The sequence below is a fragment of the Danio aesculapii genome, chromosome 15, assembly GCF_903798145.1.
Source record: "Danio aesculapii chromosome 15, fDanAes4.1, whole genome shotgun sequence".
In the NCBI taxonomy this organism is placed as follows: domain Eukaryota; kingdom Metazoa; phylum Chordata; class Actinopteri; order Cypriniformes; family Danionidae; genus Danio; species Danio aesculapii.
This window is the reverse complement of record NC_079449.1, coordinates 491,121-508,139: the sequence shown is the minus strand read 5'-3', so window position 1 is coordinate 508,139 and position 17,019 is coordinate 491,121. Positions and strand designations below refer to the sequence as shown.

General features: G+C 38.5%; 1 protein-coding gene across 1 annotated transcript; it reads right to left on the bottom strand.

Moving 5' to 3' along the window:
* Positions 1–461: 461 nt before the first annotated feature.
* Positions 462–8,585, bottom strand: si:ch1073-429i10.1 (delta(14)-sterol reductase TM7SF2). The gene is made up of 11 exons (XM_056473653.1): positions 8,478–8,585; positions 7,997–8,093; positions 6,795–7,009; positions 6,650–6,704; positions 6,307–6,504; positions 5,905–6,008; positions 4,881–5,000; positions 4,582–4,750; positions 3,624–3,704; positions 2,962–3,084; positions 462–1,363 (listed from the first exon to the last, which is right to left on the bottom strand). The coding sequence occupies exons 1-11, from the start codon at positions 8,505–8,507 to the stop codon at positions 1,203–1,205; spliced, it is 1,353 nt and encodes a 450-aa protein (XP_056329628.1). The 5' UTR covers positions 8,508–8,585; the 3' UTR covers positions 462–1,202.
* Between the last annotated feature and the right edge of the window lie 8,434 nt (positions 8,586–17,019).

Sequence of the window (17,019 nt, the reverse complement as noted above, 5' to 3'; positions counted from 1 at the left end):
ATAATTAAAATAATATTTGGATAAGTAAATAAATACTCTTAATAATGGGCTAAAATATCAGCAGATTTCTGCATGTATAGATTCTGTGTGGCCTACTTATCATGTACTAGCTTAAATACTGTAAATAAATCTAAAAGGTCTAGATAAATCAAAGTGAATATTCACACAAAAATCACTATTAACTCTCCCTCAAGTGGCTCCAATGAGTTTTTTTTTCTGTCGAACACTAAAGAAGAGCTTAAAACCTGTAGTAATTGACCTCCATTGAAGAAAAAAACAAATTGTCACAGGTTTCCAACATTCTTCAAAATATCTACTTTTGTGTTAACTCATAAAAATGTTTGAAACACAACAGAATTATTACGTTTGGTTGAACTATTTTATTAAACGTCACTGTTATAATGTACAGTGTGTTCTAATAATGGGCAGTCTATAAAACAAAAACCTGAAAATTAAAGCTAAAATGTTATTCAAGTTTGTAACCTTCAGAAGAAACTTCAGGTAAAGATCAATCGTTTGTATAATTGTATTATTAATTTCGTGTTGGTATATTGTTTTTGAAGTGCAGCTGTTTTGACCTGGTGTGCATTTAATTAAAGGTTAGTAACTTTTTTTATTATTTTCTATTCATTCATTCATTCATTCTTCTCAGCCTAGTCCCTTATTTATCAGGGTCACCACAGTGGAATGAACCACCAACTATTCCAGCATAAGTTTTACAAAGTGGATGCCTTTTTAGCTGCAACCCAGTACTGGGAAACACCCATACACACTCATTCACTCACACACTCATACACTACGGCTAATTTAGTTGATCAATTCCCCTATAGCGCATGTGTTTGGACTGTGGGGGAAACCGGAGCACCCGGAGGAAACCCACGCCAACATGGGGAGAACATGCAAACTCCACACAGAAACACACACTGACCCAGCCAGGACTCGAACCAGTGACCTTGCTGTGAGGCCACAGTGCTAACCACTGAACCACCATGCCTCCTCTTTATTCTTTTTATTTGGTCTAATATAAGCTTTAAGTACAGGGGAAATATACTTTCACATTTTTTTCTGAAAGTCTGAAGGGTTTAAACCAGAAAAGCCATGACCATTTTAGAGCAACAATAGCAGATCATCAGTATATTAAGTATGGATTTAATAAAATTGTAGATGTTCTACAGCACTATCCTGTGACATCATCAGAGAGTTCAGTATATATAAGGCAGCAGTTTATGCGGCACTCGGCGACAGTATTCCTGCCAGGCGTTTCCATGCTTCTTCATACAGGATTCTTCAATCTCATTGGCTCGTTGCCTCAGTAAATGAAAACACTGCAGTGCCGGCAAATACGGCAAAAGACTGGTGAAGCCTGGATGACAAAAACAAACCAGTTAAGTAATTTATACACTGGCAGAGCTTGGTAGTAGCGAATATAGATCAAGTAATCAGATTACAAAAATAAAGTACTTGTAATTAGAGTAAAACACCTTTTAAAATACTCGTAATCAGATTACAGTTACTTTTTAAGGATTACATGATTACATATTTACACAACACCAGTAAGTTGTTAATTTTCACCTTTTTAGCATTTATATTGTTTCATAATAAATCAGTCGCTCATATACATTAGTGATTCTTCAGGTTTGCGATGCTTCTATAGTTTAAAGATATTTTTTATTTCTATCAGTCAAAATAGCACAAGATTATTCAATATATATGACGTCAAATAAGGGTTAGCATGAAAGTAGTCCAAAAGTAGTCAGATTACGTTACCATAAAAGTAATCTAAATGTAATCCAAAAGTAGTCAGATTAATGTACCATAAATGGGTGATAAAAGTAATCCAAAAGTAATCAGATTATGCTACCCTAAATGTGGATTAAAGTAGTCTAAATGTAATCCCAAAGTAGTTAGATTACATTACCATAAATGTGTATTAAAAATAAGATAACTAATTCAAAAGTAGTTCTTTACCTTACCCTAAATGTGTAATGATATAATCTAAATGTAATCCAAAAGTACTCTGATTACGTTAACCTAAATATATGATAAATGTAATTTAAATGTATTTCAAAAGTAGTCAGATTACATTACCATAAATGTTTATTAAAACTAATGTAATTGTTATTCAAAAGTAGATCATTTGCATTACTCTTTGTGTGTAATGAAATAATCTAAATGTAATCCAAAAGTACTCTGATTACATTACTCTAAATATATGATAAATATAATTCAAAAAGAGTCAGATTATGTTAGCATAAATGTGTAATGAAAGTAATCTAAATGTAATCGTAAAATAGTCAGATTATATTACCATAAATGTTTATTGAAAACAATGTTATTGTATTTTAAAAGTAGTTAACTTAATTTACCCTAAATATATGATTAATGTAATACAATAATAGTCAGATTACATTAGCATAAATGTGTAATAAAAGTAATCTAAATGTAATCCAAAAGTAGCCAGATTGTCACCCCAATTGTGAAAGTAATATAATTGTAATCCAAAAGTAGTTAGATTACATTACCATAACAGTGTTCTAAATGTAACTGAAAAGTACTGATTACGTTCCCCTAAATGTATAATAAATGTAATCCAAAAGTGCTCAGATTACATTATCATAAAAGTATAATAAAAGTAATCTAAATATAATCCAAAATAGTCAGATTGCATTACCATAAATGTATAATAAAAGTAATCTAAATGTAACTCAAAAGTACTGATTATGTTACCCTAAATTTATAATAAAAATAATCTAATTGTAATCCAAAAGTATTCAATTACATTACCATAAATGTGTAATCTTTCAGATTATATTACAGACTACTCGATTTGTTATGTAATTTGTAGTTAGTAAATGATTGCAATTCCTAAATAATCCACCCATTGTCAGATAAAAAAACTATCAAAATGAATATTCGGACTGTTTTCCAAGCTGCAGGGATTGTTGATAAACACAGGCGTACCGCAGGGCAGACACCAGGCCAACATCATCATCACATCTCCTAGATAGTTAGGGTGTCGAACCCATCCGAACCATCCCGACACCAGGAGACTCTTTCCTGACGGGCTGCGGATTGTGCTCAGACCTTTAGGAGAGACAGAGATCACTATTTCACCTGCACACACACACACACACACACACTCATCCTATATAGAAATCTGATACATGGAAATATATGCAAATTAAAGAGATCACATACAAGATCATTTTGGATTTAACATATATATTTGTTATATGCAACACATATTTAAAATGGACATTTACAAATCCTATGTTCAAATATGAACACATATATAACATTATAGCTATTATATTTCACTGTACTGCACATGGATATATTTGTAATTCCTGTGGTTAAAAATATACATAAAAGTGGCTTTTTTGCCAAATTTCTAAATATATTTTGCATGAATGACATATTTAATATACATGTTATCCAGATATGATCTTGTATGTTCTACTTGTTATTAGCAAATATTGCCATATATCAGATTTCTATGTGGGACTCTCATTACTGCTGTCTGAATATAATGTGTTAGGAGTAAAGTTCAGTTCTTGATCTGTATTTGTGTTTATATGGAGCGAAGATAAATCAGGATGAGAATATGACGATGATACACATACCAGCATATGCCGGATCATCTGGATTTTTGCGGAAACCATCTTTCTGCTCGTTGGACAGGTAATAAATCAGGAAGCCAACACCTGTCAGTAGATTTGAATAACTATATTATAATCACAGGGGTGTAAATGGTATTTTTAAAGTGTCCTAATATTGTATTGGAGTCCCCAAAATCAGGTTTAATTGTTTGCATTAAATATTTGAATGATTTTGCAATGATTTCAAAATCAATCAGTTTGAAGCTTAAGCCCCTCCCCCTCCATAAGCCAACTATGCTCTGATTGGTCAGCTGGCCAAGTCAGTTTTGATTGGATTTTTTAAAAAATGCCCACTTAATAGTGTTGTGGGCATGCATTATGCAAATGAGCTACTTTGATTGTGTTGAAAATTAAACGACTCAGTAAAGTGATTCAGACCAGACTCTTTATTTCGTTATCATACACTTTTTATGTCTTTGAAATGGACATTTCAGAGTGCTGTATGTCACATGTGGGCGGGGATTATGCAAATGAATCACTTTGATCATGTGATCAGGCAAAATAATAAAAAACATTACGATTCGTTAAAGTGATTCAGAGTCGACTCTTTGTTTTGAGAGACTATGTTTATCAGGCAGTTTTTATATGAACAACGGTTTACACTGAAGCACAGCAAAGAAGATATTTTTCCAAGTCCCACATGAGCTGCTCGTTCAGAACATTTAGATATTTGTACAGGAAAGTTACAGAAATAATGTAAAGAGATGCATTTAATATTAGAATCATTTTGCAGCAATTCTGATATGATTCATTTGAATCAGTTTTGTTCTGAAGCTCTGTAAGCTCCTCCCTTTTCCATAAGGCAACTCTGTTATGATTGGTCAGCTGGAGAAGTCTGTTCTGATTGGATTTTCTTTTTTTATTTACATTTACATCTGTGTTTTTGTAAATGTGATGTTTGATTAATGAAGATTATTCTCACCAAACAGCAGACAGATGGGCACGGCAGACAGGAAGTGGATGTGATTGGGCCTCTGAAGCAGGAAGTAAACAGGAAGATTGGAGAAGAACGGGATCCAGATGAACTCGCCCAGAATCATGATGAAGCCGATGGGCTCCTCTGTGAACTCTTTAGTGGTCAACACTGATCCCTAATCAATATATTAGCTTATCATACACACAGCAGAGGGGACAGTTTGAAGTACATCATGCACACACGCATGCACGCCCATACACACACACACACACACACACACACACACACAGCTCTGCATAACTGACCTCGTCGATGAGGAAGTCCAGAATGTAGATGAGCTGAAAAACAACAACGAGCAGCAGAGAGAGAGAAACAGATCCCTCCATCTCTACAGCTGACAGCAGATACAGCACATCCATCACTGCCTGCACACACACACACACACACACACACACACACACACACACACACAAATTGCATTCAGAAGAAATGTGTTAGATTCAGAACAACCGTTTGCACACAGTTGATTCAAAAGAACCGTTTGCATGCACTCGATTCAGAAGAACCATTTGCACACACTTGATTCAGAAGAGCCATTTGCATGTACTAGATTCAGAAGAACCGTTTGGACAAACTTGAGTCAGAAGAACTGTTTGCACACACTTGATTCAGAAGAACCATTTGCATGCACTAGATTCAGAAGAACCGTTTGCATGCACTAGATTCAGAAGAACCATTTGTACACACTCAATTCAGAAGAAGCATTTGCCCAGTTGATTCAGAAGACCCGTTTGCTTGAGCTTGATTCAGAGGAACTGTTTACACACAGTTAATTCAGAAGAACCATTTGCATGTGCTCAATTAAGAAGAACCGTTTGCACACCAAATTAATAAGAACCGTTTGTACACACTCAATTCAGAAGAACCATTTGCATGTGTTAGATTCAAAAGAACCGTTTGCACACCCAATTCAGAAGAATCGTTTGCACACAGTTGATTCAGAAGAACTATTTGCATGTGTTAGATTCAAAAGAACCGTTTGCACACACTCGATTCAGAAGAAGTGTTTGCACACAGTTGATTCAGAAGAACCATTTGCACACACTTGATTCAGAAGAACTGTTTGCTCACACTTCATTCAGAAAAATCGTTTGCACACAGTTGATTCAGAAGAACCATTTGCACACACTTGATTCAGAAGAACTGTTTGCACACGCTCCATTCAGAAGAACCGTTTGTATGCGCTTCATTCAAAAGAATCGTTTGCACACTTGATTCAGAAGAACCGTTTGCACACACTTGATTCAGAAGAAGCGTTCACACACTCACCCAGCCGATGAACCCAATCCTGACCATCACAAAGTGTTTGACGTCGATGAGGCCGAGACGAGGATCCATTTTCTGGCCCAGAACAAACTGCAGCAGCGGCTTCGCTGAGGAACACACACAGATGACATGTGTGTGTGTTTGTGTGTCTTGATTGATTGAATGTGTAAAAGTGAGGATGTGTCTGCGCATGTGAGTGTGTATTTGTGACTGACCATGTGAGAGAGAGTGTGTGTCTGTATGTGATATGTGTGTGTATGTTTTAGACTGGCTGTGAAAGAGTGTGTGTGTGTCTGTATATGTGTGTGCAGCTGTACCTGTGTTGGTGCAGTATGTTTCTGAGTGTGTGTGTACCTGTGCGGTCATAATGTATGTGTGTTTATGAGTATGTTTGAGTGTGTGTACCTGTGTGGTCGTAGTGTACGTGTGTGCAGGAGTGTGTGCGCGCAGGGCTCAGGAACAGCATCAGGCTGAGCATCAGAGCGACGGCGGCTCCAGCGCTGATCAGAGAGAAGATGCGCTCGCTGACGGCGGCGGCCCGCAGAACACCACAGAACCACACACCCAGCAGCAGCAGGAGGGTCACGGAGAACGCATACAGACCTGCACACACACACACACACACACACACACACACACACACATACACACACACACACACACAGTTATGGCAGTTCATCGGTATGCAGTAGTCCTTCAGTGTGTGTGTGTGTGTGTGTGTGTGTGTGTGTGTGTGTGTGTCTCGTACCGTTGAGTTTGTATATTAATGGTTTTCCGTTGGGGCCGATCTTCCCTTCTGTCTCCTGCATGTAGACGAACACAAACTGAATAACCCAGACTGATCAAACACACTAGAGGAGTGTGTGTGTGTGTGTGTGTGTGTGTCGACTCACCGGTCCGACAGGTAGATAATAGAGCGCCACCTGCAGGACAGTGAAGGACAGCACAACACACACTGACCACCAGTCCCAGATGGAGGATTCAGAGCTGAGCACAACCCAGGAGGAGGAGGAGGAAGAGGAGGAGGAGGAGGAAGAGGAGGAGGAGTGGCAGGCATCCAGCAACTTAATAAGGGAGACAGTCAACAACACACACACCCCAGACAGATCTACACACACACACACAAACACACACGCATTTGCATACACACACATGAATGCATGCACACGCATACACGTACACACACATACATACACACAGTCATATGCACACACGCATGCACATACATGTGCATGAACACATGTGCACATACATACGCATACACACACACACACACACACACACACACATACATACATACATACATACATACATACATACACACACACATATACATACAAACACACACATACATATACACAAATATATGCACACAAACATAAGCACACACACGCACATACATGTGTACGAACACACAACCTCACGCATACATACGCATATACACAAACATACATGCACAAACACATACAAACATGCACAAATAGACATACACGCACATAAACACACATAGACATATGCACACACACACACACACACACACACACACGTACATACATGTGATCACGTGCATGAACACACACACACATGCACACACACAGACATATGCATAGACACACACATACATGTGAACACACATGCACGAATACACACACTCACACATACACATATGCATATACACACACAAGCATACACACACATACACACACACACGCAAACATATACATACATGCGCATACATACATACACACACACGCACAGACATGTGCACACACACGCACGCACACATACATACACATATATACACACACATACACACAGACTCACACACACACACACAAACATAAATGCACATACACAAGCACACATTCATAAGCATATACACACACACATACATGCACAAATAGACATAAACATACATGCACATAAACACACATAGACATATGCACACACACACACATACATGTGACCACACGTGCATTAACACACGCACACATACACACACAAACATACATGCACATATATACGCACACACGCAAATTTGGCAAAAGTAAACGTGTGCGCTGTAAATATGAGTGTAAACACCAGCTCTACTCACGGACGGTGTTCCATTTACTCTGCAGCTTCACCACACTCCTCCCTTCATCACCACCATCATCATCATCAGCAGCAGTGAGTTTTCTGTGTCTGAGCGTCTGCAGGACAGCCAGAGGTGTGAGGATGTGCACATAAACACTGCTCTTACACACTCCGCACATGACTTAAGTCTGGTTTCTGGTCCAAATATCTACAAACTCTGAAATCAAGAAGCTTTTTGTGGACAAACACAGAATCATTGTGTTGTTTTCAGAAATAACGAGTCAAAATGAAGTCAGTTTTCCATCAAAACAAGCAAAATAATGACATTTTCAAGCTGAAACAAGATTATTTTACTTGTTTTAAGGGGAGATCCCTTCATTTGACTCGTTATTTCTGAAAACGAGACTATATTCTGTGTTTGTCCTTGATTTCAGAGTTTGTAGACTTTTGGACCAGAAACAAGACAGAAACTCTGAATAAGAAAAGCATGTTCAGCTCACCTGATGATCCTGATGGAGACTCGTCATCATTGATAATCCTGCAGCTCTTCACACACACATCAGCAGTGTTTAGCGAAGGTTTTTATGCGTGCGTGTGTGTGTGTGTGTGTGTGTTTCTCCACATGGGTTGCGAATGAAACGGTTTCTAACAGACAGCTCCAGTTTCTGCATTGTGAAAGACCTGATGAAAACGCAGAAGTGCAGCTTCAGCTCTGATCAACACCCACACGTCTGATATATGACAGAGTTTCCTACAATATCTTTTATATGGACTGACACACTTTCAGTTTACCAGAACTTCTATGTTCAGCTGCTGTGACACAATCGACAGTGTAAAAGCGTCAGAGAAATAAACATGAGTTGAGTTGAACTGAATTATGTGGCTCTAACAAATAAGATGTCAATGTTGTTATGACCCTGGTCTAGGGTCAAGGCCACAACATAAAAAACAGCAGACAAATAAAACTCTCTTTAATGACCCTTTTGATTAAGGTCTCTTTATTTGCCTTTTTTTTGTCTTTTTTCTTTTTTTAATCAATAAAAACCAAAAAAAGTGAAGCCAACTACCTCGGAGTGAACCCACAGAAAAATAATAAACAAAAACACACACTAACCCAAATGAAACTTACTACACCTGATAAAATAACAGAACTAAAAATACTACATCTACACCTACCTCCCTGACTAAGAACTAAAATAGGTGACAATATTTACAAAAAGAAAAGTGTGGCGTCCACCCCTACTGCCTCTTACTGTGTAAATATTTACAATATTAATAATCAACAAACAAAAACAAAATAATAGGAAGGGGAAACCCGGATGGATATCCAACACAAAGTCAAAACTTACACAACAGCACGGGAAACACAATCAACGAAAACAACTTGGCAACAGAAATAACTTTATCATGTCAATTCAAAACAACACGCCAACTTAACTCGCTCTCTCGCCTGTTGTTCCTTTTTAAAGGACGCCCTGGGTAACCTCCTCCAATCCCAGGGCACGTCGCCTGCGTAGCTAGGACAGGCCTGCAGGTGTAATGAGAGGAAGAGAGAGACAGACACACACAGACAAACACACCTGCCAACACAACAATGTAATTATTACATCCGTGTAAATGCTGGAACATCTTCTTTTCAGCTTAGTCCCTTTATTAATCAGGGCCGCCACAGTGGAATGAACCGCCAACTTATCCAGCAAATGTTTTACGCAGCGGATGCCCTTCCAGCCACAACCCATCACTGGGAAACACACATACACACTCATTCTCACACACACTCATACACCACTGCCAATTTAGCTTACCCAATTCACCTGTACCACGTGTGTTTGGGAGAAACCGGAGCATCTGGAGGAAACCCACGCCAACACTGGAAGAACATGCAAACTCCACACAGAAATGACTGAGGCTCGAACCAGCGACCTTCTTGCTGTGAGGTGAATGTGCTACCCACTGCGCCACCGCGTCGCCCAGTTTAAAACAAAATAGTTAATTTAGTATCTTCAGTTGTGAATTCTTTTAATTTCACACTGAGAAAACAAATCGATTAGAGAATGTAGATAATGCGTAGAACAGAAGATGAAGAACAGATGAGTGTTCTGAGAAAAAGATCAGCAAAGAAATTAAGAAATAAATAAATAAATAAAATGAAAAATAAATACATGAAACAAAGTGGAAAAGGGGATACTTTCATACATCACTTTACATTCATTCAGCTTAGATCCTTTATTCATCAGGAGTCACCACAGCGGAATGAACCACCAACGATTCCAGTATATGTTTTACGCAGCGGATGCCCTTCTGGCTGCAACCTAGTACTTGAAAACACCCATACACACTCATTCACACACTCATACACTACAGCCAGTTTAGTTGATCAATCCCCCTATAGCACATCTGTTTGGACTGTGGGGGAAACCGGAGCATGCAGGGAGAACATGCAAACTCCACACAGAAATGCCAACTGATACAGCCGGGACTCGAACCAGCAACCTTCCTGCTGTGAGGCCACAGTTCGCAGTGTTTGAAAGTTCAGGCTTGGTGAAATGTTATTTTACTAATGTCGCATGTTAACATTCACACAACCCGTAAAGAACTCTGCGTAATGTTCTGTCAACACATTTTCTTTCTTTCTACACTGAAAAAAAAGAAAGATTAAGACGATTCTTTGGATTTACTACATTTTTTAAGTTAAGGGTGCAGTGTGCAAGTTTGACAGCCAGTGGTTGAACTAGATATTGCATTCCTGATATTGCAAGACTGCAGTTGGGTCAGTTTTCCTTACAGATAAACAGCTCTGGTTCATAGTTCAGCATGCTTTCACTTTCATATTGGACATGAAACACACATTTACCGGTAGGAATAGCATCCCGCCCTGCTCATCATTCATGTGACCTGCTCACCTAATGTTTACGCTCCTAATATTTATATTATTTGCTAATTGTGGAACTCTGAATCTGCGTCTCGTTTCAGAGTCTGCTTCTGTCCACCAGAGGGCACATTTCAGTCATGAACACACACTTTTGAAAGCCGTCCTGACTGAATGAAGGAAATACGCTGTTTTTCATCATCTGGCAACCCGGGCTGCTGAAATATAATTGGCTAATCTGGCAGTGGGCGGGGTAAATGACCAAAACAAAGACAGTCATTCCAGCACGTAACAAACATGTTCACAGCAGAATATCTGACTTCAGCATTGTTTCTCAGATAAACAAGAATGTTCACTGCGCATGTTTCTGAATCTCTGCACACATATGATGCTGTTTTTATGATGCAGAAGAGTCAAAAACATGCACACAGCACATTTAAGTGGTTGTAAACCATTTATTTGGGCTGGATTTAAACAAATGAACATTGAACATTACTACATTTGTTTGTTTAAATCCAACCCATATACATTGTTTGCAGCTGTTTGTAGATTAAAAGTTCCCACATTTCTCTGCAATTGCTTGTCAAATAATTTGTAAAAATTACTTACTACAATTAGTGAAGTTTGTTCCTCCGCTGTCGCCGCTGGCTTGCTTGGTTTGGGCCTTGTGGAGCTGCGCATGGATGGATTTGCTCTTCAGTGTTTGGACTCTCAGCAGTGAACTGAACTGAACTTCAACTCTAAATACTGGACTGACACTGCTTCAGTTTACTAGAACTTCTGTGTTCAGCTGCTGCCACACGATCTCCAGTGTAAAAGCGCTAGAGAAACATAAATTGTAGAGTGGCATACACAAACGTGGAGAATAAAAGCATGTCCGCTAGTTTGGTTAATCAGCATTTGCTATTAAAAATAACCAGACGATGCATGAGTATTCGACGCTTTAATAACAGATTCCAATATACAAACTGTATAGTGTGATATTGTTGGCCACGTCAGCAGACTCAGGCATATAACTGTGCTGAATGAGGACACATGCAGTGGAGGTGAATGCAGTGGGGAGGAATGAAGGAGTGTGTCTTCTCTTCTTCAGGACACACACACACACACGCACGCACACACACACACACACACACGCACACTCACACACTCACACACATACACACAGAGAGAGACTAAAGATCCTGCAGAAAACAGAAAACCAGGAGAGGACCAGTGCATGGTATTTCAGAAGCGTACAGTAAAAATAGACTCAACCTTCCAACTTGATCCACTGATTGGTCCATTTGCATCACTTCTCCAGTTAATTACAACATTACAGAAACACAAACCCCAACATATCTGAGATTAAAAAACAAAGAAAGACAGATAAATCCACATGAAAAAAATACTGCAGTCATTTATAGTAAACGCCAGAGTGCTTTTGAACCGTACTTCAACTGATCTGCTGCGATGATGCTGTAGTTGCTATAGTAACACAACTGATCTGCCATGGTAGTTATAGTTGCTATGGTAAATCAACAACTGAACTGCCACAGTATTTATACAGTTTCTATGGTAACAACAACTATAGTAATTAATCTACTGTGGTGATTCTACAATCGCTATGGTAACAACTATAGTAACTAATCTGTTGCGGTAAATCCATGGTTGCTATGGTAACACAACAACTACAGTAATTAATCTGTTGTGGCAATTTTACAGTTGCTATGGTAATACAACAACTGTAGTAACTGATCTGTTGTGGTGATTCTACAGTTACTATAGTAACAACTATAGTAATTGATCTGTTGTGGTAACTACAGTTGCTATGGTAACAACTATAGTAATTGATCTGTTGTGGTGACTCTAGAGTTACTATGGTAACAACTATAGTAACAGATCTGTTGTGGTGCTTCTACAGTTACTATGGTAACAACTTTAGTGATTGATCTGTTGTGGTATTTACAGTTGCTATGGTAACACAACAACTGTAGTAACTGATCTGTTGTGGTGCTTCTACAGTTAGTATGGTAACCACTATAGTAACTGATCTGCTGTGGTGATTCTACAGTTGCTATGGTAACACAACTATAGTAATTGATCTGTTGTGGTGATTCTACAGTTGCTATGGTAACACAACAACAATAGTAACTGATCTGTTGTGATGATTCTACAGTTGCTATGGTAACAACTGAAGTAATTGATCTGATGTGGTGATTCTACAGTTGCTATGGCAACATAACTACAGTGATTGATCTGTTGTGGTGATTCTACAGTTGCTATGGTAACACAACTATAGTAACATAAACAAATCTACACTACAACACATCAGTTTACTATAGTAAATACTGAAGTATGCTCCAGTAGTTATTACAGTAAATACTACAGTATGCTCACAGTGTTGTTAATGCCATACTATATACAGTATAATACACTACAACAGTACGGTTTACTATAAATAGTATTTTTTTCATACGTAATGCTACAAAAACATGAGAGTAAGTGTTAAGCATACACTGTCATAATGTAGTGTAACAGGAGGGAATGAGTGAGGGCGTATGAGTTCATACATCTTGGCCAGAAGATATAACACAAAAAGCACATTTCTGCCTCCGCGATCACCCAGTAACTTCACTAATCACATTCATCACGTTTAACTACTAGTGCAATGACCTACGAGACCTAATGTTACTCCATGCAGACCTCAGAGCTCATTAGAAAACTGATTTCAGGCATACTTTTACCCTTGTGTGCTCTTCAGATTGGCTCCCCTTTGGTGATGTTGGTGCTGTTTTTCCCCCATTGACTTCCATTATAATCACATTTATTGATTGTAAAGCCATGACAGCAGATAATCATGCATTCTTGAGTGTTGCTGGTGTTTCCTGTTGGGATTAATTGGTAAAATGTGTAATATTTACTGTTAATCATCAGTTGTCAACATTAACCATTTAGATCAGCCTGTGCTGAAGACTTTCAGTCTTTAATATGGAGTTCAGTGGAGTAAAACAGCAGATTATAAGCTTTTTTACAGTGTAACTGCTGATAAACAATAAAAATGACACGTTTTACCTCTTAATCCCAACAGGGAACACCAGCATCACTCAAGAATGCATGATTATCTGCTGTCATGGCTTTACAATCAATAAATGTGATTATAATGAAAGTCAATGGGGCAAAAACATCACCAAAGGAGACTCAATCCTTTGAGACTGAAATCACAAAATTCCAAAGCATTTTCCCAAAATATGCATCAAAATTAGATTTCTCAGCAAAAATCATCACATTTGCTGAATCACAGAGAAAGCTGTGGCTAAATTAAGACTCAAAACGACCCAACAGCACACATGGGTTAACCTTCATTCTTCATTTGTTATGACGTGTCAGTTTTGTAAATGCGCTGATATTGAATCTCTGTGTGATTGAGGCAGAAGTCTGCATGTGGTAACGCTGTTGTACCACACTCCTGACCCTGAATCTCTGACTCTGATGATCAAATCAAGCTGTAAATGTGCAAAGTTCTGCAAGAGGCAAAGCGGGTGTGAGGAACAGCGCCTACTCCATGCTACAAGAGTTACGCCTATTCATTAAACTACTGAGCTTCTCTCTGCTATCACTCACTGAAGCTTGTTTACCACTGAACATTGATCAAATGTGGACGTTTGATCCAATATTTCATTGCATGAACTAAATATTGAGATGGAAATGGAGAATATGGAGAAATCTTGAACAATTTTGAGTTTTATATCTTACGATTCTGAAATTTGACGCTCCCTAATGACTATTTTTGATCAGAATTATGGATTTCTTTCTGAATCCTACAGTTATGATGCTTCCCAGCAGACACACAACGTCATAAGATGTTAATATTAGGTTAGATTTAGGTCACCAGTATCTAAGGACACATCATTTTGACGTTCAATAACGATGTGAAATGGCGTTGATATTTGGTTGATTTTAGGTTGTGTTGAAAAGTGACCAAACAAATCAACATCTTAACCCAGCCTCATATTGACGTCAGATACGGACATTTGTTCACCAGGTATGGCTACCAAAATCCAACATCCGATAGACATCATATTGGTAACATCCACACAACATCAAGCTGTAACACTATTAGACGTTGATAATTGGTTGTTTTTAGGTTGCGTTGCAAAGTAACCAAAATGCAATGTCGAGTTAACATCTTAAACCAGCATCATATTGACGTCAAATACTGACATTTATTCGTCAAGTATGGCAACCAAAACCCAACGTCTGACAGATGTCATATTGGTAACGTCCACACCATGTCAAGCTCTAACATCATTAGACGTTGATATTTGGTTGATTTTAGGTTGTGTTAAAAAGTGACTAAACAAACCAACATTGAGCCAACATCTTAACCCAGCGTCATATTAACGTCAGATACTGACATTTGTTCACCAGGTATGGCTACTAAAATCCAACATCCGATAGACGTCATATTGGTAACATGCACACAACATCAAGCTGTAACACTATTAGACGTTGATAATTGGTTGTTTTTAGGTTGCGTTGAAAAGTGACCAAAATCGTGACATCTTAACCCAGCTTGATATTGACGTCAGATACTGACATTTATTCATCAGGTATGGCAACCAAAATCCACCATCTGATAGACGTCAAGTGGTAACGTCCACACAAAGTAAAGCTGTAACATCATTAGATGCTTATATTTGGTTGATTTTAGGTTGCGTTGCAACGTTACCAAAATGCAATATCGAGCTAAAATCTTAAACCAGCATCATATTGACGTCAAATACTGACATTTATTCGTCAAGTATGGCAACCAAAACCCAACGTCTGATAGACATCATATTGGTAATGTCCACACCATGTCAAGTTCTAACATCATTGGACGTTGATATTTGGTTGTTTTTAGGTTGCGTCGGAAAGTGACCAAAATGCAATGTCGCGCATACGATCATCATATTGACATCAAATACTGACGTTTATTAGTTAGGTATGGCAACCAAAATCCAACATCTGATCTGTGGGTATGCACACCGGCGCCGCAGGTCGGTGGTTGTCTGCGGCGGCAAGCTACGACTCAGGACACTGTTTATATTTCTGCCGCACCACATAGCGCCATTAGAATAGTTTCATATTAAATAACATTCGAATGTGTGCGCGGTGTCGCTGACAGCTCATCTGGTGCGCGACCCCTTATAGCCGTTGATATTTGGTTATTTTTAGGTTGCGTGGGAAAGTAACCAAATTACTATAATTCTACATTGAACATTGACGCTGGCCTGATGTTGCGTTCTGACGTCAACCTAATTTTAATTTCCAAACAATATGTAACGCCCCACGACGTTGAGGTACAACGTCAATCTGACATCCTGTGCCTGCTGGGTTTCCTTAAACGCAGAGTTATTGCTCATAATTCTATTTTCACTGAGTTGAAAACTCACAACATTTATTTTATTATTACAGGTTTTTCTTACGTTTTTTTTATGTTTGTATGTTTTGTGATTTTGACGTTTTTTGTCACTTTGTTCTTTAATAATTCTTTCCAGATCCCTTGTTTATTTAATTAAAATTCTGGAATTACATCTTACACTTATGACTTCTGGGTTATTTCACATAATTCATTTCTTCTTTCTGAATAAATGAGTGTAAATCTCACCATTTTCCTTTTTTTTAATCAAAATTCAGTTTCTTTCTTCATTAAATTATAGTTTATGTCTTGCATTTTTAAATGTTTTTATTCCACTCAGAATTCTGTCTAGATCTCTCAGTTTTAGCTTGTTATCAGCATTCTGGATTTTCATCGTCCAGTTCTGCCTTTTCCTCAGTTTTTTCCTACTAGTTTAAGCTTTTACTCTGCAGTTCACACATCGCACGAAGTTTTGAATCTCTGAATTATTTTCTAGATTCTGGGGTGGCACATGGTCTCAGTGGTGTCGCACTGTGGCCTCACAGCAAGAAGGTCTCTGGTTCAAGTCCCGGCTGGGTCAGTGTGTGTTTCAGTGTGGAGTTTGCATGTTCTCCTCGTGTTGGTGTGGGTTTCCTCAGGGTGCTCCGGTTTCCCCCACAGTCCAAACACATGTGCTATAGGGGTATTGATCAACTAAATTGGCCGTAGTGTATGAGTGTGTGTGTGAATGAGTGTGTATGGGTGTTTCCCAGTACTGGGTTGCAACTGGAAGGGCATCTGTTGTGCAAAA